Source organism: Penicillium longicatenatum (assembly GCF_028827895.1).
Source record: "Penicillium longicatenatum strain IBT 33135 chromosome Unknown contig_4_segment0_segment0, whole genome shotgun sequence".
In the NCBI taxonomy this organism is placed as follows: domain Eukaryota; kingdom Fungi; phylum Ascomycota; class Eurotiomycetes; order Eurotiales; family Aspergillaceae; genus Penicillium; species Penicillium longicatenatum.
The window spans coordinates 159,039-181,757 of NW_026643122.1; the positions used below are offsets into that span (position 1 = coordinate 159,039).

The 22,719-nt window shown below is 49.9% G+C and overlaps 8 protein-coding genes across 8 annotated transcripts; 4 read left to right on the top strand and 4 right to left on the bottom strand.

Moving 5' to 3' along the window:
- Nucleotides 1–110: 110 nt before the first annotated feature.
- On the top strand, nucleotides 111–1,298 carry N7484_006848 (uncharacterized protein; the record flags this gene model as incomplete). The annotated part of the gene is made up of 1 exon (XM_057117235.1): nucleotides 111–1,298. One exon carries the CDS (start codon nucleotides 111–113, stop codon nucleotides 1,296–1,298), a length of 1,188 nt encoding a protein of 395 aa, XP_056970270.1.
- Nucleotides 1,299–1,452: 154 nt separating this feature from the next.
- Nucleotides 1,453–3,389, bottom strand: N7484_006849 (uncharacterized protein; the record flags this gene model as incomplete). The annotated part of the gene is made up of 3 exons (XM_057117236.1): nucleotides 1,453–2,622; nucleotides 2,668–2,998; nucleotides 3,052–3,389. The coding sequence occupies 3 exons, from the start codon at nucleotides 3,387–3,389 to the stop codon at nucleotides 1,453–1,455; spliced, it is 1,839 nt and encodes a 612-aa protein (XP_056970271.1).
- Nucleotides 3,390–5,368: 1,979 nt separating this feature from the next.
- N7484_006850 (5-oxoprolinase) lies at nucleotides 5,369–9,222 on the bottom strand (the record flags this gene model as incomplete). The annotated part of the gene is made up of 2 exons (XM_057117237.1): nucleotides 5,369–6,667; nucleotides 6,715–9,222. The coding sequence occupies 2 exons, from the start codon at nucleotides 9,220–9,222 to the stop codon at nucleotides 5,369–5,371; spliced, it is 3,807 nt and encodes a 1,268-aa protein (XP_056970272.1).
- Nucleotides 9,223–9,509: 287 nt separating this feature from the next.
- On the bottom strand, nucleotides 9,510–11,881 carry N7484_006851 (transcription factor domain-containing protein; the record flags this gene model as incomplete). Its single annotated transcript, XM_057117238.1, has 7 exons — nucleotides 9,510–9,982; nucleotides 10,050–10,418; nucleotides 10,468–10,549; nucleotides 10,622–10,819; nucleotides 10,865–11,370; nucleotides 11,419–11,582; nucleotides 11,634–11,881. 7 exons carry the CDS (start codon nucleotides 11,879–11,881, stop codon nucleotides 9,510–9,512), a joined length of 2,040 nt encoding a protein of 679 aa, XP_056970273.1.
- A 345-nt stretch (nucleotides 11,882–12,226) lies between these two features.
- On the top strand, nucleotides 12,227–13,018 carry N7484_006852 (uncharacterized protein; the record flags this gene model as incomplete). Its single annotated transcript, XM_057117239.1, has 2 exons — nucleotides 12,227–12,352; nucleotides 12,704–13,018. The coding sequence occupies 2 exons, from the start codon at nucleotides 12,227–12,229 to the stop codon at nucleotides 13,016–13,018; spliced, it is 441 nt and encodes a 146-aa protein (XP_056970274.1).
- Nucleotides 13,019–14,610: 1,592 nt separating this feature from the next.
- chsC (chitin synthase C) lies at nucleotides 14,611–17,564 on the top strand (the record flags this gene model as incomplete). The annotated part of the gene is made up of 5 exons (XM_057117240.1): nucleotides 14,611–15,190; nucleotides 15,236–15,597; nucleotides 15,647–16,493; nucleotides 16,544–16,727; nucleotides 16,778–17,564. The coding sequence occupies 5 exons, from the start codon at nucleotides 14,611–14,613 to the stop codon at nucleotides 17,562–17,564; spliced, it is 2,760 nt and encodes a 919-aa protein (XP_056970275.1).
- A 951-nt stretch (nucleotides 17,565–18,515) lies between these two features.
- Nucleotides 18,516–19,719, top strand: N7484_006854 (uncharacterized protein; the record flags this gene model as incomplete). The annotated part of the gene is made up of 3 exons (XM_057117241.1): nucleotides 18,516–18,579; nucleotides 18,630–18,949; nucleotides 19,021–19,719. The coding sequence occupies 3 exons, from the start codon at nucleotides 18,516–18,518 to the stop codon at nucleotides 19,717–19,719; spliced, it is 1,083 nt and encodes a 360-aa protein (XP_056970276.1).
- Nucleotides 19,720–20,140: 421 nt separating this feature from the next.
- Nucleotides 20,141–21,928, bottom strand: N7484_006855 (MFS transporter; the record flags this gene model as incomplete). Its single annotated transcript, XM_057117242.1, has 1 exon — nucleotides 20,141–21,928. One exon carries the CDS (start codon nucleotides 21,926–21,928, stop codon nucleotides 20,141–20,143), a length of 1,788 nt encoding a protein of 595 aa, XP_056970277.1.
- Between the last annotated feature and the right edge of the window lie 791 nt (nucleotides 21,929–22,719).

Genomic DNA, 22,719 nt, shown 5'->3' on the forward strand with positions numbered 1-22,719 from the left:
CGAAATGATGGTACGTCAACCTTGGCGCAGTCCAATATTGAATAGAAATATGATAGCGGCTCCATGCAAGTTTGCTTAGTTCGTAAAACACCTAAACCTGATACACAACCATGGCGATCAAGAAAGCACCAACCTGTCTCGACCTCTGCGTGACCACAGATGACTTCGAGGCGGCAGCGAAAGAGACTCTTTCTGAAAAGTCATGGGTCTACGTGTCGAGCAGTGCTGCATCAGGTCTGTCACACCAATCAAACTTGGACGACTGGTCTCGCATCAACTTCCGGCCTCGAATCATGAGAAACGTCAACTCTATAGATACATCACGAAACATCCTGGGTCGAAAGTCTAAGCTTCCATTCTTCATATCGGCCATGGGCACTCTAGGTAGTGTTCATCCTGGTGCTGAGCCGTTGCTAGTTGAAGGTGCAACTCGCAACGGCGTGGATGTGGTGATCAGCACGGCCACGAGTAAGCCTTTGGAGGCGATCATGAAAGCTCATCTGGATGAGCAGGAAAGGTTGGGGAACTTGAGTCCGTCAAGACTGGCCTTCCAGTTATACGTTCCGTCTGACCGGATGAAGGCCAGAGAATTGATTCAAAGGGTCAAGGCTGCTGGGTATCAGAGTCTATGGATCACCGTGGACTCTTCGACTCAAGGAAAGCGCACAGCCGATCGTTATCTGCAGGCTCAGGAGAAATTGGATCAAGGTGGAGAGGTGGTGAGAGAAGCTGCAGCGGACAACGCATTCGGACCAGCGTTTGGTGGTCGTCCAACGGCCGGATACCTACATCCCGCCTTGAACTGGGAAGACCTGGCATGGATCTCGCAAGAATGGAAAGGGCCTGTAGTCCTGAAGGGGGTCCAAAGTGTTGAGGATGTAAGACTTGCTGTTCAGTACGGCGTGCAGGGCGTTTTGCTGAGCAATCACGGTGGTCGTCAAATCCATTCGGCACCTAGCGCACTGATGACACTCTTGGAGATTCACACCTATTACCCCGAAGCATTCGACAAGCTGGAAGTTTTCTTGGATGGTGGACTTCGCGATGGTGCAGATGTTCTCAAGGCGTTGTGTCTTGGGGCCACTGCCGTCGGTGTTGGGAGACCATATGGCTACGCTCTTGCGGCATATGGAGCAGAGGGGGTTGATAAGTGCACGTCAATCTTGACTGAGGAACTCGAGATTTGCATGAAGATGCTCGGTGTTTCATCGCTTCAACAGCTTCACCCTGATATGGTCAATGCCACCCGATTGTTGAGTGAAATGTGGCGACCAATGAGCGTGAGGCCGAGGTTGTAATGGGTTCATCTGCCCAGGTGGGATAACATCGTGTATCTATCTGGAGGGAGAAGATGATTATGCCTACAATCACCGCAGATTGGAATAGGTGGTCATAGTTGTCCTTGGGTATTGTCATAGAGGTATCATTAATTTAAACATAGTTGAAGCTTGACTACTGCACGCCAACAGGTCGTGCCCCGGATAGATTCACCACACGGCCTGCTCCGCCCAAGGCTGGTGCACCAAATGTAGATATCTGAGGCGGCTTGACCCATCCAGGAACACTGTTGTCTTCCTTCTCGCGTGCAGATATAGTTTCCCAGACATTGGGAAATCCAGTAGGCAAGGCACCCCGCAATTTGGCGCCAGGAATGGCAAACCGAGGATTTCGATGTGTCAAGTAACCATGCATCAATCCCTGCGTAAGTAATGAAGCAAGGATGGATTCAATCTCCCCCATGAGCAGAGCCGGCTGCACTTCTGCTATCTCATCGTCGGCATACGGATCCAGTTCGTATTCGTCGTAATCGGTCTCAGGAGTACCATCGATCAATTGGCCCGGCATGTTTTCCTGCCAGTACCCTCCCTCGTCAAAACAACCCGCCGGTGCCAGGTAGTCCCCATACTTCTCCATCAGCTCGGGGTCCTCACTGGTAGTGACGCCCTGTTTCTCAAGTCCTACATAATCCGGATCCATCGGTTCAGAGATGGTCTGTGACCCATAAGAAGGTGGCTTTGTAGTTCCATTAGGAATTTTGGAGCGTGATTGGAGCCATTCTGTAGCCACAAGTAGCTTTTGGAGGTATAGGAATGGCGGAGGACCACGCTGCGCCTGCGCTGCCGGATCCCCATGAAAGCCACCATGGATGAATACCTTGCGACAAAATGACCGCCACACCATGATTTCACATCGATTGCGGAGTGCGAGTAGAATACCCTTTCGCGCAAACCATTGCCCTGTATGCGAATCGAATGAAAGGTGTTGTCGGAATGCCAGGTAATCGCCCCGCACAATGAGATGACAGAGTGGCGCAAACTGCTCTGCTAGTCCTTTCGCTTCTGGTCGTTGAAGGAGAGATCTGGAGGGGAATCGGCCCATGATGATATTGCAGGGGATGAGATATGTCAGGATCAAGTTGCGTTGGTTGAGGGCTTGGATGTGGCATTGATCATAAGCCGCCTGTAGTGCGATTTGAGCAGGATGAAAGAGGTTATTCGAGAAAAGATAACGGCCCAGGTAATAAAGGTACGTTACGCGCTGGGATGCTGGGAAATGGACCAGTGGAGGGGACTGAGCGCTGATGCTGGCAAACATTTGCTCCGCATTGCGCAGCTTGCCACACTGATACGAGTCAGTAAAATCATCGCCAAGCAAGACGAAACATACTTTGAATAGAAGCTTGAGGCATAGGTTTGCCATCAAGTAGATGCCAACGCGTTTGCCCTCGGGCTTCCCGTTGGGCCCCGGGGTGCCGCTGCGATCGGTCAAACATTTGATGAAGGCTTCTCGCACCACGTTTGCCGATTGTTCCACCAATGTCACTTTCTCGATATTTTCCTCCCGGTTCGAGCCGCCTTCCATGCGCAAGATATGCGCGATGAGCTCTGGTTGGCGGTCCAGCCCCATAGCCAATTTCGCCAAAACTTTCGAGAGGTAGAGAACGGTGGGGAGGACAATGACTCCATTTTGGCTATCTCCGAGGGCAAGAACGCATTGACTAGGTAGGCGTCAGCGTCCATTATCTCAAGTTTGTGGGATTCCGAGACTTACTTGAGCAGGGCCCTTAGGAGATTGTACGTTTCGAGTAGGTTTTCCACATTGACATCACGCAGGAAAGAAAAGTACAGCCTCATAAATGTTGGAAATGCAGACCAGGAAGAGCTCCCCTTGGTTCGTGGAACCAAGATCTCACATCGTTGCTGCAGCTCGGTATCGCTCTGGGGTCCGGGTGGGTATCGTTGGCGCAGTTCCTCGATCATGCGTTGGTAGATGTCTGACAGTGGAGGCTCGATTTGAAGGAAATCCTGTAGCTTCGAACCATCGTGTTTCAGAATCAGCTCGGACACGCTGTTAATAAACTGGTTTAGGATTGGTGTTGGAGGTGCCATCCTGCCCAGATGTGTAGAAGCAGCTCCCCGCGTAATTGAAGGATGAAGGAAGCGAGGAAGTCGAGTTAATGTGTAAAGGGTAAAGGATATGACCCTGGCGGAATAATGATTCGACGAAGTTACCCCGCCGAATCACGGGATGTTTATGGTCGAACCCCTAGAGATTTAACATAAAAAGGGCCGTGTTACGGCACGAACAGAGAAGTCTAGTAGTGAGGGCATAGAAGCCTCGGAGGTGTATCGGAGAACACCCGGATATGGGGCATGTAACCGGATCAAGGTTAACCCGAACTCCCACAGGAGTGATTAGCTAAGCCCCACAACAATATTCCTGATCGCGGGAGAACTCCCCTAAGTTCTCCAATTATATTACTATCAATCCAACTATACCGTACCTAGTACGATACTTCTCCGTCATCACTCCTATCCTTATCCTCTCTGGGACCCTAGTCCCAACACTAATGTTAAGAAGCCTAGTGTTTAGAAGCCTAATATCGAGAAGCCTAGTGTCCCGAAGCCTAATATCTAGAAGCCTAATGTCAAGAAGCCTAATGTCAAGAAGCCTAATGTTAAGAAGTCTAATGTTAAGAAGCCTAGTATCTAGAAGCCCGGTGTTAAGAGAGCTTTACGCCATGGTGGCGAAGCGAGACGTGCAGCCATGTGCGAGGCCTTGCCTAGAGCTATAATCCCAGAAATCGCCAAATCTATTGCAACCAAAAATCGCACCTGCAGTAATCTCAATTGCGCGGCGCATGGAACGGCTGGAAGACCATGGCATATTCCCGAGTTACACTGGGAAAACCTCCCCGGCCCATGGATTTGCGACCAATGCTACAGGTTCGCTCGCAATAACAATGAAATAGCGAGAAGTGCAGCCCGTTGTGAGTTAAAAAATTGCTACAGTCCACCCCGCTTCAGGATCGATTCTGCGGTAACCCACACCGCAAGACACCGGTAAAGGAGGTCAGGTCAGAAGGGGACTTCAGGTCCATCGACCTAGAATGGGAAGGCTTCTCCGGTCCATGGCTATGTAGAAATTGCCACTATCTCGCAGTCAAGAATGACGGAGCAGTGAAGTATTCATCGGCCTGAGAATCCGTCCGACCTTTTTTTTGTCTTTTTTTTCGGTTGTCACAAGAAAATAAAAGATCCAGCAGCAAGGCTTGATCCTTTTCGTGGAGCTGCTAACAAGTAGTCTATGAGACCTCATGGATGAAACCAATCAAGCTAAACTCTTATAGGAGTCCTGGTAATGATGAGATTAAGACTTGGTTTAGATTTTGGACCGATGACTTGTATGTACACTTACTATTTTCAGTATTCCAATTCGGCATCATCTCACATATACATGATGCCCCTTCTTACATGATATGATTTCCGCTTTCCGGCCACATTCTCCACCACGAGAGTCCGCCATTTTAAGCCTTGGGCGCCTCTGTGGCGTTTTATTAAAAGACTTGGTAGCTCATCCTTTTGTCAGTGCGAACTGGCTGGCGCATGGAGAATTTGTGTTGGCTGGGGTGCATATCTCCATGGCGAAGCCATCGACGGTATATAGAATCGAACCGATTGTCTTTCAAGCTCTGAATATAGTATAACTTCACGTGGGATTCCATTCAGAGAATGTGCTGGAAATATCTCAAGGCGACCACAGGCCTACACAGTACAATCCAAATGTATTGCGGAGGTGAATCTCCAAGATCCAATGGCGTTTAAATCCATCTTTACCCTGTTCATAGTCTCGTTATTGCCCTTTGTTTCTGCGTCGGTTTTGGCCAATGCCGACGAAAATTGATTCATGATAAATAACAGATTTTAATAGGTTATACTAAATAGCCGGCTTTTGCCAAATGAACTCTATTCAAAGCTGGGGATGACCATTTTCCTTCTAGTGAATTGGTTCAATATCATTCATTCATGGCTCTTACATTCAGGTTGTTGAATATTCAGTTGGAATTCATTTCGTCAAGAATAACAACCTAAACAGCACCCCATCCACCTCCACCAGCCGTCATCACAATCATTCGGTCATGTGTCTTCACGGACACGGTGTTCTTGCCCCCAATGTTGATCTTCTCATCCCCTGTTACTAGATAGTTTGCACCAGACTGGGCCTCCTCGCCACCTTCCAACCCATATGGCCGGTAAACACGTCGCTCGGACAGAATAGAGCACTGCATCGGAGCAAGGAACTCAATATCGCGGATCACACCTTCGCCACCAGGGTGCTTGCCCCGGCCACCAGACCCCTCACGCAGTGAAAACTGCCGAAGCATAGTTGGATAGCGTTTCTCTAGAATTTCAGGATCAGTAATCCGCGTATTGGTCATATGGACTTGAACGCCAGATTCCCCGTTCCAAGTTGGCCCGGCTCCACCGCCACCAGCGATGGTTTCATAGTATCCGAATCCAGGAGTCACCACTGCCCCGGTAGCGTCTAGTTTAGCATTGGTTCCGAAGGTCAGGTTATTACAGCAACCTTGCGAGGCCGCTGCTGCCTTGAATGCTTTGAAAACAACATCTGTGATGCGCTGCGATGTGAGCACATTTCCGCCTACAACAGCCGCAGCCTTACTTGGCGACAAAAGGCTAGGCGATGGCACTTGAATGTCAATTGGAGCCAAGCATCCCTGGTTCAGAGGAACGTCCGCATTGATCATGCATCTCAGACAATAGATGATCGCTGAGTGTGTTATGGAGATGGGCGCATTCCAATTTCCGTCCACCTGGGCACCCGTTCCCGAAAAGTCGAAGACGGCAGATCCGTCAGATCCATCTATGGTGACCTTGAGGCAAATCGGTGTGCCGTCATCCATGTGATCTACCGCTTCCAGTGGCTGGCCGCCGAACTTCTGGTATAAATCCTTGAGCAGATTCCGTACAGCTGTCTCCGCCGTCGCCTGAATGCCATACATGTAGTTCTGCACGGTCTCAACGCCATATTCCGCAAAGAGACTCTGGATCAAAGTGATGCCCCGGGCGTTGGCCGAGATCTGGGCTTTGAGATCAGAGAGATTGTCACTAATGCATCGCGCACCGGAACAACCAGGGTACTGCGAGGGCTTTGTCACCAGCAATTCAATGAGGCGTGCCTCGTCCAGAATGCCGTTGCTGACGATTTTATCGCCCTCAATGGCTGCACCTTCCTGCCAAAGCTCGGTGGATTTGGGAGGCATGGAACCTGGGAGGATGCCCCCTATATCTGCGTGGTGGCCTCGTGAGGCGACATAAAACATAATCTTGCTGCCACCGGGGCGATCAAAGACGGGTGTAATCACCTATTGATATGTTAGTGTGGATTTTATAGATGTCAACTGGCTCTTACGGTAATATCTGGGAGGTGAGTGCCACCACAACTGGGGTGATTAGCGACAAGCACATCGCCATCTTTCAAATTGCCCAGCCACTTCTGATGCTGGTAGCGCACGGCAAACTGCATAGATCCTAGATGCACTGGAACGTGTGGGGCATTGGCAACGAGTCCTCCATCGGGGGAAAACAAGGCACAAGAGAAATCCAATCGTTCTTTGATGTTGGTGGATACCGAAGTCTTCTGTAACGTCCGACCCATCTGCTCAGCGATGGACATGAATCGATGTCCAAAGATAGTCAGACGGATGGGATCAATCTCCGATGCAGCTTTCTCGGGTTGAGATTTTGGCTTGTCCTTCAGGTCGATGACAATGCAAGTTTCCAAGAGATTCGCCACACTGTTAGGAGCCACAACAATTGTTTGGGTCTTATCAATGATAAGGGCAGGCCCAATTATCCGCGTGTGCTTCTCCAGTTCATCCAGCAGGTAGACAGGGGTATTGATGCGCATCGAGTGGCCGTCAAAATAGACCGCAGCGGTGTTGGCTGGAGCGATTTCAACATCCTTCATGCTAGCATCCTTCAGTTGCACCAGTGGGCTGCGCTCTGTGCGAACCTGGGCCGAGGCGATGGTGCGCACACGAACGTCATCGACGAGAACTGGTCGATCAGAATTGAAGTTGAATTCGCGACGGTGGCGATCTCGGAATTGACTCAAAAAGTCCGTCGATCCCACTGGCCGCAAAATCATCAAACTGGTGTCGGAACCTTCGTATCTCATGTTAAGGTAGTGCTCATGTCGTAATTGACTAGAGGAGAAACCTTGGGCCTTCATTTCCTCTGCTGAAGCAGCCGCTATACTCTCAAAGCGATCCAGGAGGTTTGAATGCGAGGAAACATATTCGGAGGACACCGGCTCCTGGGATTCTTTGACAACTTCCGCAAGGGCCAAGCCATAAGCAGAAAGAACCGAAGAGTACTTATGAATGATGACGCGAGAAATTCCCAGGTTCTTTGCAACTGAGCAGGCATGTTGGCCACCGGCTCCTCCAAAGCAAGCGAGGTGGTGCGAAGCGGTTTCAAAGCCGCGAGCTTGGGTGAGATTGCGGATAGGACGAGCCATCGACTCATCAGCAACATTCAGGAACCCAAGAGCAACTTCCTCTGGGGTGTATTCTGCCTGCGACTTTTGACGACGCTCAACATTAACCTTCTCTGTTAATTCGTGGAACTTCTGTGCCGTGATCTCGGTATCTAAAGGTTGGTCTTCATTGGGCCCGAAGATGTTGGGGAAATACTTAGGAAGTAAACGACCCAAGAACAAATTAGCGTCCGTCACCGTCAAAGGGCCGCCCTTTCGGTAACAAGCTGGACCGGGGTGCGCACTGGCCGATTCAGGTCCAACATAGAAGAGGCCATTGCGCCAAGAAAGAATAGATCCACCGCCAGCAGCCACTGTGTTGATATCGAGTTGGGGAGACTGGATCAGAACACCTGCCAATTTGGATCCAAAAACATGATCCAAGTGCCCATCAAACCGAGAAACATCGGTCGAGGTACCACCCATGTCGAATCCAATCACTGGAGTCTTTTCGACAGGGTCCCAGCTTGTCGCAGCAAATCCCACCACTCCAGCCGCGGGACCTGAAAGAATGGCCTTCAAACCACTGAACTTTCGGAAGTCTACCAAGCCTCCATCCGACTGCATAAATTCAAAGCGACATTCTTGTTGTTTTTCCAAGCCCCCTTCAAAGCTCGTAGAAATGGAGTCGATGTAGGTTTTGATGACGGGTGTAAGATACGCGTCAGCGGCAGAGGACATGGCTCGCGGTACCAGTTTGATCATAGGCATTAATTTGGAGGATAGTGTCACAGAAAAGCCCATCTGCTCGGCAATCTCCCCAATCTGGCGTTCGTGATCCGGGTAGGCAAAGGAATGCGCCAGCGCGACTGAAATCGATTTATACCCTTCCTCTCTGAGCCTCTGAAGCTCGGATCGCACGTGGTCTAGTTCCAATTCCTGCACCACTCGGAACTTCTCGCCAGTGATGCCTTCAACGATTCGAGCGCCGGGAAAGCAATCTGTGCTTGCATTTGGGTGGCAAGGAATCACCCGCTCGTTGACTTCAACAACGCTCTCTGGCAGGACTCCGGGCCGCGCCATGGATAAATCAAAGATGGCAGGACGGGACTGGTCACCAATCTTGAGGAGATCGCGGAATCCTTTGGTCGTGAATAACACTGACCGGGCGCCTTTGCGTTCCAGGAGTGCATTGGTAGCCACGGTGGTACCCATTCGAAGGCAGCCGATACGGTCGAGTCTCAATGGCTGGCCACGGGGGTGCGGGTCTCCAACAAGCTCCAAGATTTGGCGAATGCCCTCAGTTGGGGCATCTTGATAGTGTGAGGGGTCAACCGAGAGGAGTTTCAATACAATGTCTGGTCGACCAGGCACGATGGCGTGTACATCGGTAAATGTCCCACCACGATCAATTGAAATTGTGATTTTCCCGGAGGTCATTATGCTCGTAACAGATGTGGATAGTAATACAACTACTTTGGACTAAGGACGGTTGCAATAGTCATTATATGCCTTCAGCGGGATTTCGTTGCCGACACGTGCCCAGGTGCGATCATCGGGCCGATGCCGATAGCGAAGTGGGGAACCCTTGATAACATACCTAAGCATCAACCTACTTCTCGAGGTCACAGATAAGGCATTATTGTAATGAAATTTTGCATTTTATTACATCAGTCCAGGAGGATAAGGCTATCGAAAGAAAAAAATAATCGATTTTATTTACATTCCTATCGTCTCAGGGTATTCTCGATCCAATTCGTATCCATATCAATATTGATTCTGTCTATGGCACCTTCCCAGAGCGCAGAATCATCGCCAAGATCAAACTGAAAGGAAATGTCCTGAAGTGAAGGCAGGTCATGTGGATGCAGCCAGGCCTCTGCCGGGACGGAAGCATTGGCTTCCTGTGGATCCGGGCTCGGGAGGGAGTTCCTGGGTGTATCTGAGTCATTCACAGATAGTCCGATATTATTAGTGACACTTGTAGAGGGTTTAGGCTCTAGAGCTGCTCGCAACTCCAGGAGCAAGGAGTGGCGAGAGGATAAATATGTATTTCCTCGATCTGCCATACTGCGAAGTAGACTGAGGGCAGTCTCCATTGTGCGGGCATTGCCTTCATTGAGTGGGAATGCAGCATTCACCATGATGAGCAAAAGGGCGGCAGAGAAGATGTATTCACCATCGAGATAGCCGTATGTAGCTGTAGGCTAGTAAGTCATCATGATCATAAAGTCCGACAAGGGTGTCACGATGGTCAGTTTTCATACCGATCAGATTTTGTTTCGCAGCTGCATCCATAATCAACGTCGTGGCTCTGGCGGCTTTGATGCAGTTGTCAATCACCGCAATCGTGTTTGGCGTCAGCCCTTCCTTCCAGTCCTCGGTGCCTCCAAGCAATCCGGCATCAATCCGGCGTTGAATGATGTAGAATACAAGCGGACGTGCCGTCATATTGATACAGGAGTAAAAGTGCAAATTAATAGATACTATCTCCCGATCGACGTGGGTATCCAAGGTAGTGAAGTCAATATGGAGACGATCTGGCGCCTGTCGGAGCCAGCTTGAGAGATCGTTGGTGATGCTTTGCACGGACATTATAAGACTGGAGCCGGATCGGGGCTTTTTTCGATATATCTCTGTAACATGTGTCAGGATAAGGCAGTTAACAGACGCGAAGGATCTTACCTTCGCCAATCCGCCCTAGGATACGAGAGAGTTGTGTGTAATGTGTCAGCACGATTGATGGCCATGGATCGGAGGTACCGTCCTGACAAAACGCTTAGTACTATTCAGGTAAAAGTAGAAATTACATGAGAAAAGGCACGTAAATATCACATACCAAGGTCGGCCACGTAATATCGATATCCTCGTCTTGAATGGTAATCGGGTTCCCGGACTTGACCGACAGTAACCTGTCCAGGCTGTAGACCGACCACCAAGCCCGCCTTCGCCGATTGCGATCGGCCTCGCTGATATCCTCGTGAGGCATTTCTTGGTGAAGCCCAAGGGAAATAGACATACGTAAGGCAAGACCAATCTGGTATGTTTAGTCCTGGTTGCATGTGGATGGCAGAGTACTCACATAGAGAAACGCGGCATCTCTTCTGTTTAAATTCTGCAGATAATAAGCAATATAACATAGGACTTCGACGTGTAAGATTGATGGGTCTTCGTGGATATCTGGTAGAAATCGCAAAGCATTTTTGAAGTAGGCGAAACCCGGTGGTCCATCGTCGCCGGACCATTGGTTGATCGAATAGAGTAAACCGAAGGCAATGACAAGCAACGTTTGACAGTATACCAGACATGATTCCCGGTGGGAGAAATCAGGCGGTTTGTGGTAGACAAAGTCAAGCCTTTCGTCGAATTCAGAGGGCTTTAAAAGTGAAAAGATGGTGCCAATGTAGCTATAGTGCACCCAGAAGAGTCGTTTGGCAAATTCAAACGGGGGCAACGGTGGCAACGCACTTTCGATTGGTCGCCGGAGGGACGAGGGCTCGTATAGTGGATGCGTATCCCACAAATTCGTTGAGGTTGGGTTGAGAAGACGCTTTGCCAAATGCGTGCTCGAAGATGCGCCCACAAAGTCTAGATGATGCGTTAGGGGTGGCTCATTTCGGAATGATCAGTACATACGATGTTCACCTGACTTTTCCAGGAAGAGATCTGTTCCTTTATACCACCAGTCATCCCGTTCCAAAGTTTGATCGCTTTCTGGGACACTTTGTGGCATGCTCGGGGCTGACTGTCTGTTTAAATCACGGGAAATTCGGGCTTGCGCCTGTAGATGTCGGTAGTAGCTGCAGAAAATTAGCCTAAATCCCGTATGAGAATAATCAGACACCAATCACCTTTCTGTAATTGATACACGTTTCTCAGCCTCCGAGTAAACACAAGGCTCACCTACATCTACGCATGCTGCGCACGGCTCAGGTGGATGTCCAGCACATTTAGTTTTGCGGTTACGACAGCGATTGCACGCCACCATCGACCGTCTGGACGATGGATCCGGCCGTGACATTTTCCTGCCATGAACCATTTCCGTGAGTCTCAGAGCCTCAGAGCGAAGCACATGGCGGCGGGGCTTCTCCGGAGCCATCGGGCCGAAGCATTGGGATACTGCTTAGCTAATGCGCACCAATCAGTGGAAGCCCGACAAGATGCGACTGTACATAGTGAAGATGTGAAAGAGTACCTGGGAATGTACTCGATGACCTGATTATCCCGAGTTTCGAATCCTACGTCCTGCTTTGTATCCTGGACCTATATTGAGACGTCCCACTCGTGTTTCCGGTGTTCAATTATAGATGTCTCTTTGTTCTCGGTCTTTGTCATTGATAACCAGTCTTTGACATTTTTATAATGTCATTGATGTTGACAATGACTCCCAATTTTGTACCCTGGATCCCTTGTGGTGTTCATCCTTTGTCCTATTCAAAGCACAATGTTTTTCGAGGCTCGGCTTATCGGACTATATAGTACCTGGGTCGACGACCTGGTCTTTGGTCGAGATACCAAGATCATCATCAAATCCCGAGGGCCTTTGCACAATGACCGCGCCTACCTGGAAGTATGGCGAGCGCCAGAAGGCAGGATGATTGCTCCAGCATTGGTTGAGTGACCGCCGATCCAAAGACTGCAAAGTCTCCCGATCAGAACTAACGTCTCGGGACCTCGAGTCTCAGGGCTATACTATCAGCTATACCGGCAAGACCCTGGACATAAAGTATAAGGAACCGTTGTCCCAGGTGGGGTTTCTGGCAGAAGGTGGAGGATTTCACCATATTGATATCAAGGCACCCTTTGCGACTGGTAAGTTCAGATGGGAAGGCTACATTTCACAAGAAATCATAATCCTGGAAGATATTCTTCGGGAAGTCATCCACATATCTCAAAGATTACTCAGGCTGTGTATAAACAGAGATATGATATCGAAAAGATCATATCTATTATCGTTTCTGACATCATCAACCGTGACACGGTTCAATTTGTTTCGCAGCTGTACAATGAGGACCTGAACGGCGAGCCCTATTTCTATGAGGACTATCCCGGTGTGCGGACTTGGGAGTATGATGGAGATGAATATCAAGTTTTGCTAGGCACGCAGATTGGGAAAATCGCCGCATCTTTCGTTCTGGGGGCATTCACCAGGGGCATTCACCGAATTTGCCGAGTTGTTACTTGGATCAATGACAGCCTTATTTGCATGCGATTTGATATTGAGGCTGTGGGCTAACATGTTTGACAGGTCAAACATTTAGTGTCGAGGGCGTTTTTTTGGTTTTAGATATAGATATGGCTGACAAATAGAGTGGATAGATGAAGCTGGGCACATGCGTGAGCAAAGTTTGGATTCCGAGGTGAAGATACTTCGATATGCAAGGAGTTGATGCACATCCACAACCTTGAAATCATAATTTAACGACCTCAACAGGCTAGGGTAGAGAATCAAGGAACTTTCTAGGCTATGAGATAGTGTTTACGGCCACGGTGTAGACCTCGTGCGATAACGTACCTTCTCACTAGTAATTCTGGAGAGTTGCCATGATCGACATGCAGGTTGTAGCTAGGACCTACGAATCATGTAGCTACCTAGCCATCTAGGGATAGACATGCATATATACGACGTTAGAGGTTCGACATTGAAGACCAGAGACGCTGCAGTATGCCTAAGTGCTTAACGAAAGTTGGAAGTCTTGGTTCTGAGAACGTGCAAAAAGGATACCTGTATCGAATCCATCCGAGGTCCCGACTGCGGGGCACCGGTCCTTGGGAAACATAATCGAGCATAGCTCAATAAACGCACTTTATATAGTGACAGGTGACCATGGAGAAATTGACCATGTCCCAGACACGTGAAACAAAGCTAGGAAGGATTGAAGTCGTTAGGCTCTCACCGAAAGAGTTCGGGAATTCCCTAACAAGTGTTGCCTAGGGAATCCCCACGACTTGGCAAAATAAAGGAGATTTCCTTGGAAATGTGGGGCCCCCCCCCCCCCTGGCAGTCGCTGACCGTCATTAGGCGACACTTTATACGCCACTGGCGTGTGTGCGCGTGTCTTTTGCTTGGCATTGCATGCGATCCGCTCAAGGTGATGCTTAACATTTGGAGGGGAGTTGGAAAGCAATGGTTCAAGAGCGTTCAGGCGTTGAAGAGCTCAAGAGTTCAAGACCCTGGACGAATTTCCTAAAAAAAGGGATGGGAGATCGGAGCCTACATTACTATGGGTCCAGCATTGGCCTCTTGGCCTATGATTGCGTGTTGCGTCGATGGGATGTCGGTGGAGCCCATCCTGGACGAGTGAAGACGTGGAATCACCACTTAAAGAACCAACCTTCAATTCCCATCCGCGGTACCAGAGTGTATTCTTGGATCCAACGTGCGGATGAGCCCATGGCGACCCATGAAGATGGTGGCGGGCAAGGGGAAAAGAGAGGGTGTTTCGGATGGGTAGTGGGGACCGGGGGCCTTGATCCTATTAGAAAGAAGGCTCTCCACTAAAGTCATTCTGCGCCTCGAATCAAATTTGATCAACCAAAAATATCTTTTTTTATCCCAGGCTATGCCATCAGCCTTCCAGAACCTATTGGTTTGGATCGTCCTCGATCGTGCATCTTTTTTGATCTCCTAACCACTCAACCGTTTCTTCTTCTTTTTTTCCCCTTCTACATACTTCTTCGCAGCCCAGGAACGATCGCCCGGACGATCTTCATCAGGCGACGGTATTCCACTCCCTGGATGGTCTAGCGCTACGTGGTTTTTCTTTCCTCCCTAAACTTTGAACGTGCGACCCTTTGATCCGACCTCCCAATTCACAATTCGGGAGCATGTCACACCTTCCGACTTCCCCAAGGGGGTCCCCCAATCATTCGCCGCACTCTCCACAGCAAAGCGAGAGCAGCCTGTATTCGCATAACCTCGGTCACGATGCGAGTGCAACCGATCAGTACGGGGTTCAGCATGGCTACGGCTATGAAGAAAAGAATGAACAAGCAGAGAGCCAGCAATCCCTTCTGTACCGCAACCAACCGAGTCCCTTCAATGCGCCCTTTGACGACCCGTATGCCTCCTCCGACTCTCTGCGACGCTACACCCTCCATGACGGTCCCGGCGTGACGGTCTTTCCCGACAGTTCCTACCAGGAAGGAGGCTCAACAACTGGCCTGAACCGCCGCTCAGGGATTCAATCCCCCATGTCTGCCACCTCCGAGACCCCCTCGGAAGCCTGGCAACAACGGCAGGCCCCTGGCTCGGGTCTCCGGCGTTACGCTACCCGAAAGATCAAACTTGTGCAGGGCTCCGTGCTGAGCGTGGACTACCCCGTGCCGAGTGCGATTCAAAATGCGATTCAGAAAGAGTACCGGGAGTCTGAAGAGGGATTCCCCGAAGAGTTCTCGCATCTGCGATGTAAGTAAGAACCCCTATTTGCTTCGACGAAGCTAATTGAGGTAGACACGGCTGCAACGTGTGATCCTGACGAGTTCACTCTGCGAAATGGATACAATCTTCGACCCGCCATGTACAACCGACACACGGAATTGCTCATAGCCATCACCTACTACAACGAAGATAAGGTTCTAACGGCGCGCACCCTGCATGGTGTCATGCAGAATATCCGTGACATTGTCACGCTGAAGAAGTCGGAATTCTGGAACAAGGGTGGCCCGGCCTGGCAGAAGATCGTCGTGACACTGGTATTCGACGGTATCGATCCTTGCGACAAAAACACCCTGGATTTACTGGCCACAGTTGGTATCTACCAGGATGGCATCATGAAGCGATCCGTTGACGGACGTGAAACAGTTGCCCATATTGTGAGTCCGACCGATCGTGTGAAGCCAGGCGCAGCACTAATTCTTGTAGTTTGAATATACCACTCAGCTCTCCGTCACCTCGAGCCAGCAATTGATCCGTCCCCAAGGCAACGAATCCACCAACCTCCCTCCGGTTCAAATGATTTTCTGCTTGAAGCAAAAGAACAGCAAAAAAATTAACTCTCACCGTTGGCTGTTTAACGGCTTTAGTCGTATCCTTAACCCCGAGGTAGTGATTCTTTTGGACGCTGGTACTAAGCCTGGCAAAAAGTCACTTCTAGCTCTATGGGAATCGTTCTATAATGACAAAAATCTGGGTGGATCATGTGGTGAGATTCACGCCATGTTGGGTAAAGGCTGGAGGAACTTGTTGAATCCTTTGGTCGCGGCACAGAATTTCGAGTACAAGATCTCCAATATTCTGGATAAACCGCTGGAGAGTTCCTTTGGATACGTCTCTGTGCTGCCAGGTGCCTTCTCGGCTTACCGTTATCGTGCTATTATGGGTCGTCCTCTTGAGCAGTACTTCCATGGTGACCACACTCTTTCAAAGCAGCTTGGTAAGAAGGGTATTGAGGGCATGAATATCTTCAAGAAAAACATGTTCCTTGCTGAGGATCGTATCCTCTGTTTTGAACTCGTTGCCAAGGCTGGTTTCAAGTGGCACTTGACCTATGTCAAGGCTTCCAAGGGTGAGACTGATGTGCCGGAGGGTACTGCCGAATTCATCAGTCAGCGTCGTCGTTGGTTGAACGGCTCGTTCGCTGCCAGTCTTTATGCGCTCATGCATTTCAGTCGGATGTACCAGAGTGGACATAACATCATTCGTCTGTTCTTCCTGCACATCCAAATGATCTACAACTTTGTTGGTCTCGTCATGACTTGGTTCTCTCTCGGTAAGGCACCTCTTATGTTCTATTTGAGCGCCATTAACAATCCACAACAGCTTCGTTCTGGTTGACTACCTCCGTTATTATGGATCTTGTCGGTACTCCCAGTGAGGGAAACAAGTACAAGGGATGGCCCTTTGGTAACGAGGCCTCGCCCATTGTCAACAACTTCTTGAAATATGGATATGTTTTCTTCTTGATGCTCCAGTTTATTCTGGCGCTCGGTAATCGGCCTAAAGGGTAAGAGTCCCGAGTTTTATCGTATGGACGTACAGTGCTAACCTTAATAGTTCTACCCTCTTCTACACCCTCTCCTTCATGTACTTCTCCCTTGTCCAGGCGTATACCATGGTCAGCTCATTCTACCTGGTTGCGAATGCCTTCATGGGCGGTACTATGGATTTCGATATGAGCCAAGGCGTTGGTCACTTCCTTTCGACCTTCTTCAGTTCTTCCGGTGCCGGTATTGTCCTGATTGCCTTGGTGTCAACCTATGGTGTTTACTTCCTTGCCAGTTTCTTGTACATGGACCCTTGGCACATGTTCACCTCTTCGTGGGCCTACTTCATGGGCATGACTTGCTCGATCAACATTCTCATGGTTTACGCCTTCTGTAACTGGCACGACGTTTCTTGGGGTACCAAGGGATCCGACAAGAGCGAGGCATTACCCGAGGCGCAAACTAAAAAGGAGAAAGAAGATGACAAGTCCAACTTCATTGAAGAAGTGGACAAACCCCAGGCCGATATCGACAGTCAATTCGAATCCACTGTGAAGCGTGCGCTGGCGCCGTACGTCATGCCGGAAGAGGAGAACGAAAAGAGTATGGATGACTCGTACAAGGCTTTCCGAACCAACCTCGTCTTGTTGTGGATCTTCAGCAACTTGATCGTTGTGCTTCTCATCACGGCGACCGGTGTCAAGCGGTTCTGTCTGACGAACACCTCGACGGTGCGAACGGCGAACTACTTCTCCGTCATCCTGTGGATTACGGCGGCCTTGTCGCTCTTCCGTTTCCTTGGAGCGCTTTGGTTCCTGGGCAAGTCGGGTATTCTGTGCTGTGTCTCGCGTCGTTAAGGTCGCAAATCTTCGTTATTGTATATACCACCGTGGCTTGTACTGATAATGAGGTATTGAGGTGGAGGGGTGCTATAGAAGCTTGGATAGAGGTGGTATTTGGCATTTTTGGCATTTTGGCATTCGACATTTTGGTCTTTTTTCGACATTGTCTTCGGGGACGACATCTTTTGGCGGGCTGGATCATGGCCGATCCATGTATGATTCCCTTGGGGCAATGATCAGCAATTTGTATTGGTCTCGCGATTTGGTTACTATTTCCTAAATTTATTCCACTTCCCCACATGAACAGTTACGCAGGTCGGTGGAGACTAGTAGATCCATGGTGATTAGCCCGCAAAAAGTGGTTCTATCTGGAAACCAGTTTTCGTTTCCCGCTTGTTATCTCTCAAACTTCCACTTCCGAATATGTTCATTCGCATTGTGCCTGAGCGTTGCAACGGGACAATACCACAAAAGGTCGGAGGACAGAAATCCGACTTCGCCCGGCGACCAATGAACTCTGAGCGGGCGCTGGAAGATCCGCATTCTCTACACTGCATTGGGCAATGGGATCTGGACCAGGGGGGAAGTGTACCGTGTGATGCACTGCCCACTTAGCATCCCCGACTCTATCTGCACATCGTCGTCATTCGTCCGTTCCCCGCAGTGACCCATAGGCCCCTGTCCTATGTATCGGGTTACTTACCTTGCGGATCAGTCAAGCACACCTTCTCTCGACGACCCACTGTCTCCCAATATGACGAAACTGGAATCTAGATCATGCCGTCATCCACCTAACCGGTTCTACTTGAGGCATTTCCCGCAACGGGAGAACGGAAAGCTATATAAGAGCCCCCATTGACCACGGCTCGCCCCGATCAATTCATTGTTGATTCCAGAGTTATTTCCCCTTGGACTGTAACTCGACCTGACCCACCGCCCCGGCTTCCGAACCCACTCCCCCACATTATGTCGCAGTACATTCCCCAGCTTTCCGCCGAGTCACTTTCAGAGAAGATCGTGCTCATTACTGGTATGTGTCACTTTCCCCCCAATCAATCAATCACAATCTAACTTGCACAGGTGGTGCGAACGGGATCGGCGCAAGTCTCGTATTCCAATGTTTGGAAAGTGGTGCCAATGTCTGCTTTGGTGACCTGGACAACATTGAAGGCGAGCGTGTCCTGAGAAAGGCCCTTGCGCAATTCCCCACCAAGGAACCAGGCCAGCCCCCGCGTGCCGTCTTCCAGTCGACCGATGTCACCGACTACCAATCATTGCTCAGCCTTTTTGACTTGGCCTTCAACACCTACAAACACATTGATCATGTCGCCTCCGCGGCAGGTATCGTAGAGATCGGCAACTGGTTCGATTTTGGATTGACTTTGCAGACAGTCCGCCAGGTAAGTGCGGCGGACCCAGGCCCGAAAACCCATTCTTGATTAGCAAACCTCAGAATTAACAAGGATCAAAGGCCCCCACCCACAAAGTGCTGGACGTCAACTTGATCGGATCCATGTATGTGGCCCGTATTGCCTCGGTCTACTTGCGCCATAACCGTGGCGCCGGCGCCGATCGATCTATTCTCCTCTTTTCATGCTCTTCCGGTTTCAAGCAGAGCCCCTCCCTCTTCGTCTACCAAGCATCCAAGCATGGCGTCATTGGCCTTATGCGCTCACTCCGCAGCTATATTTCATCCCCATACAAGCACAACATTCGGATCAACACCATCTGCCCATGGATGACCGAAACCGAGAGCATTAAGAAGATCGAGCACCAATGGAAGGAAGCGAGCCTCCCGACTAATACCCCACGTGACGTCTCCAAGGTTGCCGCAGGTATGCTCACGGATTCATCTCTCAATGGCCAATCCATGTTCGTCGAAGGTGGACGTGCCTGGGAAATCGAGCAGAACATCGAGCGACTGGAGGCTCAGTGGCTGGGTGTAGAGCCATCCAAGGCTCTGGCTGCTGGACAAGAACTGCTCGACGATGGTTCTGTTTGGACGGCTGCTCCTCGCAAGCGGAGTAGCATCTCCGTTGATGGTATCCCTCCAGGTGTTCCTCTGGCCAAGATCAACGCCATCAATGCCCATAGGAAGAGCCTCTCAAATGGGTTCACCAACGGACATACCAACGGCATTGCGAATGGCATTGCCAATGGCGTGCATTAAACTCCCTCACACTTTTGAGTTCCCATGATATCCATATTTAATTCCCTTCTTTTGTTGACTTTGGAGCTCTGGAAGTCCCGTCAATATTGGTGTGTATGATCAAGACATCGCAGAGGATCATCACTGCCTATTTTGTTATAAATTGCATCTTCAATGGACGTTTAGATTTAATACCTAGGTATACAATTATGCTCCATTATCTTTGCTTCCTATATACGAAATTGATGGGGTAGGCCCGAAGACTGATTTGGGGAAATACTTTTGACTAGATAGTGTAATTACCAACATTATATAATAGTCTATATGCAACCTTGCCCAAAGAAACTCCTGACATGCAAAATGATGCTTCAGAACATAGTTCTCATGAAGCCAAACGCCAATGAAGACAGCAAATAAGAATGAAATAATAAAAGAAGGAAAATTATTTGAATGATTCACGAGTGTGAATGCGGTCGATATTATAGGGGTTGGCTTCGTAAGTTGCAACCCTCTGAATCTCCGTCGACAACCGAGCCAGAGAGTGGACGTCGGCATTGCCCTCCTTTTGCACAGCAGATTGAACGGTATCGTCAGCTTCAGAAATGGTTGGAACGCGAGTCACGGATTCCTCCGTCTCAGCAGTTCCCTCAGCCTGTGCCATGGTTTTGATGATGTTCTGGACAAAGGCCTCTGACTGCGCGGAGTATTTGCAGTGTTTTCGGATGGATAGACCCTTCTTGTAAAGAATGAATGGGAAGGGCACGCACGCCAATGCCAGGAAGGCCGGAACACATGAAGCCCAGTGAATGCCGAGGTTCTCGAACATATAGGTAGTGAAGAGGGGGAAAGCAAAACCAAACAGAGACCGTAGAAGAGAGTTGGCAGCAAGGACCGAAGCAGCAAAGATCGTGTAAGCGTCGATCAAGTAGTTGAAGACACACAAAAAGACGAGAACCATGCCGAAGCCGAATGGCACACCTGCGGCGATACTGGCCATCCAGTGGACCGAGGGGGAGTTGGTCCAAGCGAACCAGAAGAGACCGATGGGAAGGGCGATCGAGGCGACCATACACGGGGGAAGGCGAGCCTCGGGCGGCGCGTAGCCCCCGTTCTTGCTAAGGAGACGTCCGTAGCGATTGTTTTCAGGAATCGAGTAAGCAATCGCACCCAGCATACCCACCATGACTCCAAGGAAGGCCAGACTGGAGACACCCTGGTTCCATCCTCGGTGAATCTCGTAGACGATCGGGTATGCGCCGAAAAGCATATAGAGGGTTCCGTAGATGATGGCGAGGTAGATGGAAAGAATGAGGACGATAGGTTCCTTGAACAGCAGGATGAAAGGACGGGACAGAGAGATTTTAAGCGAATCCTTCAGGTTTGGCCGCCCTTGGTCGATGTCAAGCTTACTGACATACACTTTGCCAGTCAGTTTTGAGAGGGTGACAGCACGTTGGCGAAGCAGGACTGGGGCGTATGTCTCCGGCTTGAGGGCAGCGCCCAGGAACCACATCACGCCACACAGAATGGTCAGTAGACCCATGACCCATTTCCACCCAGCCTTCATACCCAGGAAGCCACCAATGATTGGGCCGATCACCGGGCCGAGGAAAGGAGCCAATGCAAAGGCAGATAGGGCCAAGCCTCGCTCACGAGCAGCAAACATGTCTGCGATCACGCCACCAGAGTTGGTGAATGGAGATGAGCCAAATGCACCGGCGAGGAAGCGAAACACAATAAGAGACTGAATGTTCTTTGCGCCAGTGGTTGCAGCACAGAAGATGGTCAGACCACAGTAGGTGCTGATGAAGACCGCCTGGCGACCAAACATCTCACTCATCGGGGCCCAGAGCAAAGGACCCAACGCAAATCCAAGCACATAGAGAGACACTCCCAATGTTGCGATCTCGGTAGTGGTAATGAACTGTTCCTCAATCTGCACGATTCCTCCGGTATAGGCAGAAGAGACGAGAGCCACGACCAGGGTCTCCATAGCGGCGACCATAGTGATGGACCATTTCATTAGCGTGCTGAGTTGAAGCGGGTTCCGAAAGTCCTTGGGCATCCAGTTGACAACATATGGATCCTCATCCGTTCCAGATCCTTCATAGAAGTGGTCTACTACCTCTTGGGTAACCACGCCAGGCTCGGTCACTAGCCGCCAGAAAGGGACCGAGTTAGGCAGGTTCAATGAGGCCTTGCCCTCCACCGGAGGTGCCTCTGTCGCCATGATGCAGTTGAGCAATGACCAGAAGTGGGTTCGCGCGTTGGATGTTACGTTAAATGGTGATCAGCGCTCACGTCGAGATTGGATGAAAATCCGATTCGAGAAATAAAGTTACAAAGGAGAAAAAGGAAAAACACGAAGACTAATAGGACCTGATTTGAGCCGAGGCAAATCGTCCGTTCTTTTGGAGCCTCTCTACAGATTACTCAACAGAAAGATTTAGCCCGGAGAACTTACTTCTTTTGGGCCAGTGATATTTTCAGAGTGGAGCCTTGACAGGGGACGGCGTCCAGCTCGTTGGCTATGATGCTAGAGCGGATCCCAGGACTGACCAGTTAGAACTGCCGATTGGTCACTCGATAGGAATTGTAGATTGAACGCGCCAACATCGGGGATTCCGACACATCAATCGGGCCAGTAATCGGGCCGATACCCTCTCGGCCTGGTTTTTTATTCGAGTTGGTCCACTTGCCTCGGCTGGAATTTTTCTTCCTATGTTTCTAGAACAACGCTGGAAGACACTGAATCATATATCCTCGGTTAAATTGAACGTTTCAGCCAAGGTCCACTATCAAGGAATCAGAACTCATCTTGACGGGATTCCCCCACTTGGCATGCGACCGGCGTCGGGATTTCAATCACACCACGTTTTTCTATTTTGGTTTGCATAAGCGCATATCTACTCCATCGTGCATTATATTCCATAACTTTATTGTCTTATACCTGAGGGTAGATCTATGTTGAAGCGAAGATCCTTGACTGGACCGGATATTCGCACAGCCGATAGCGCTAGT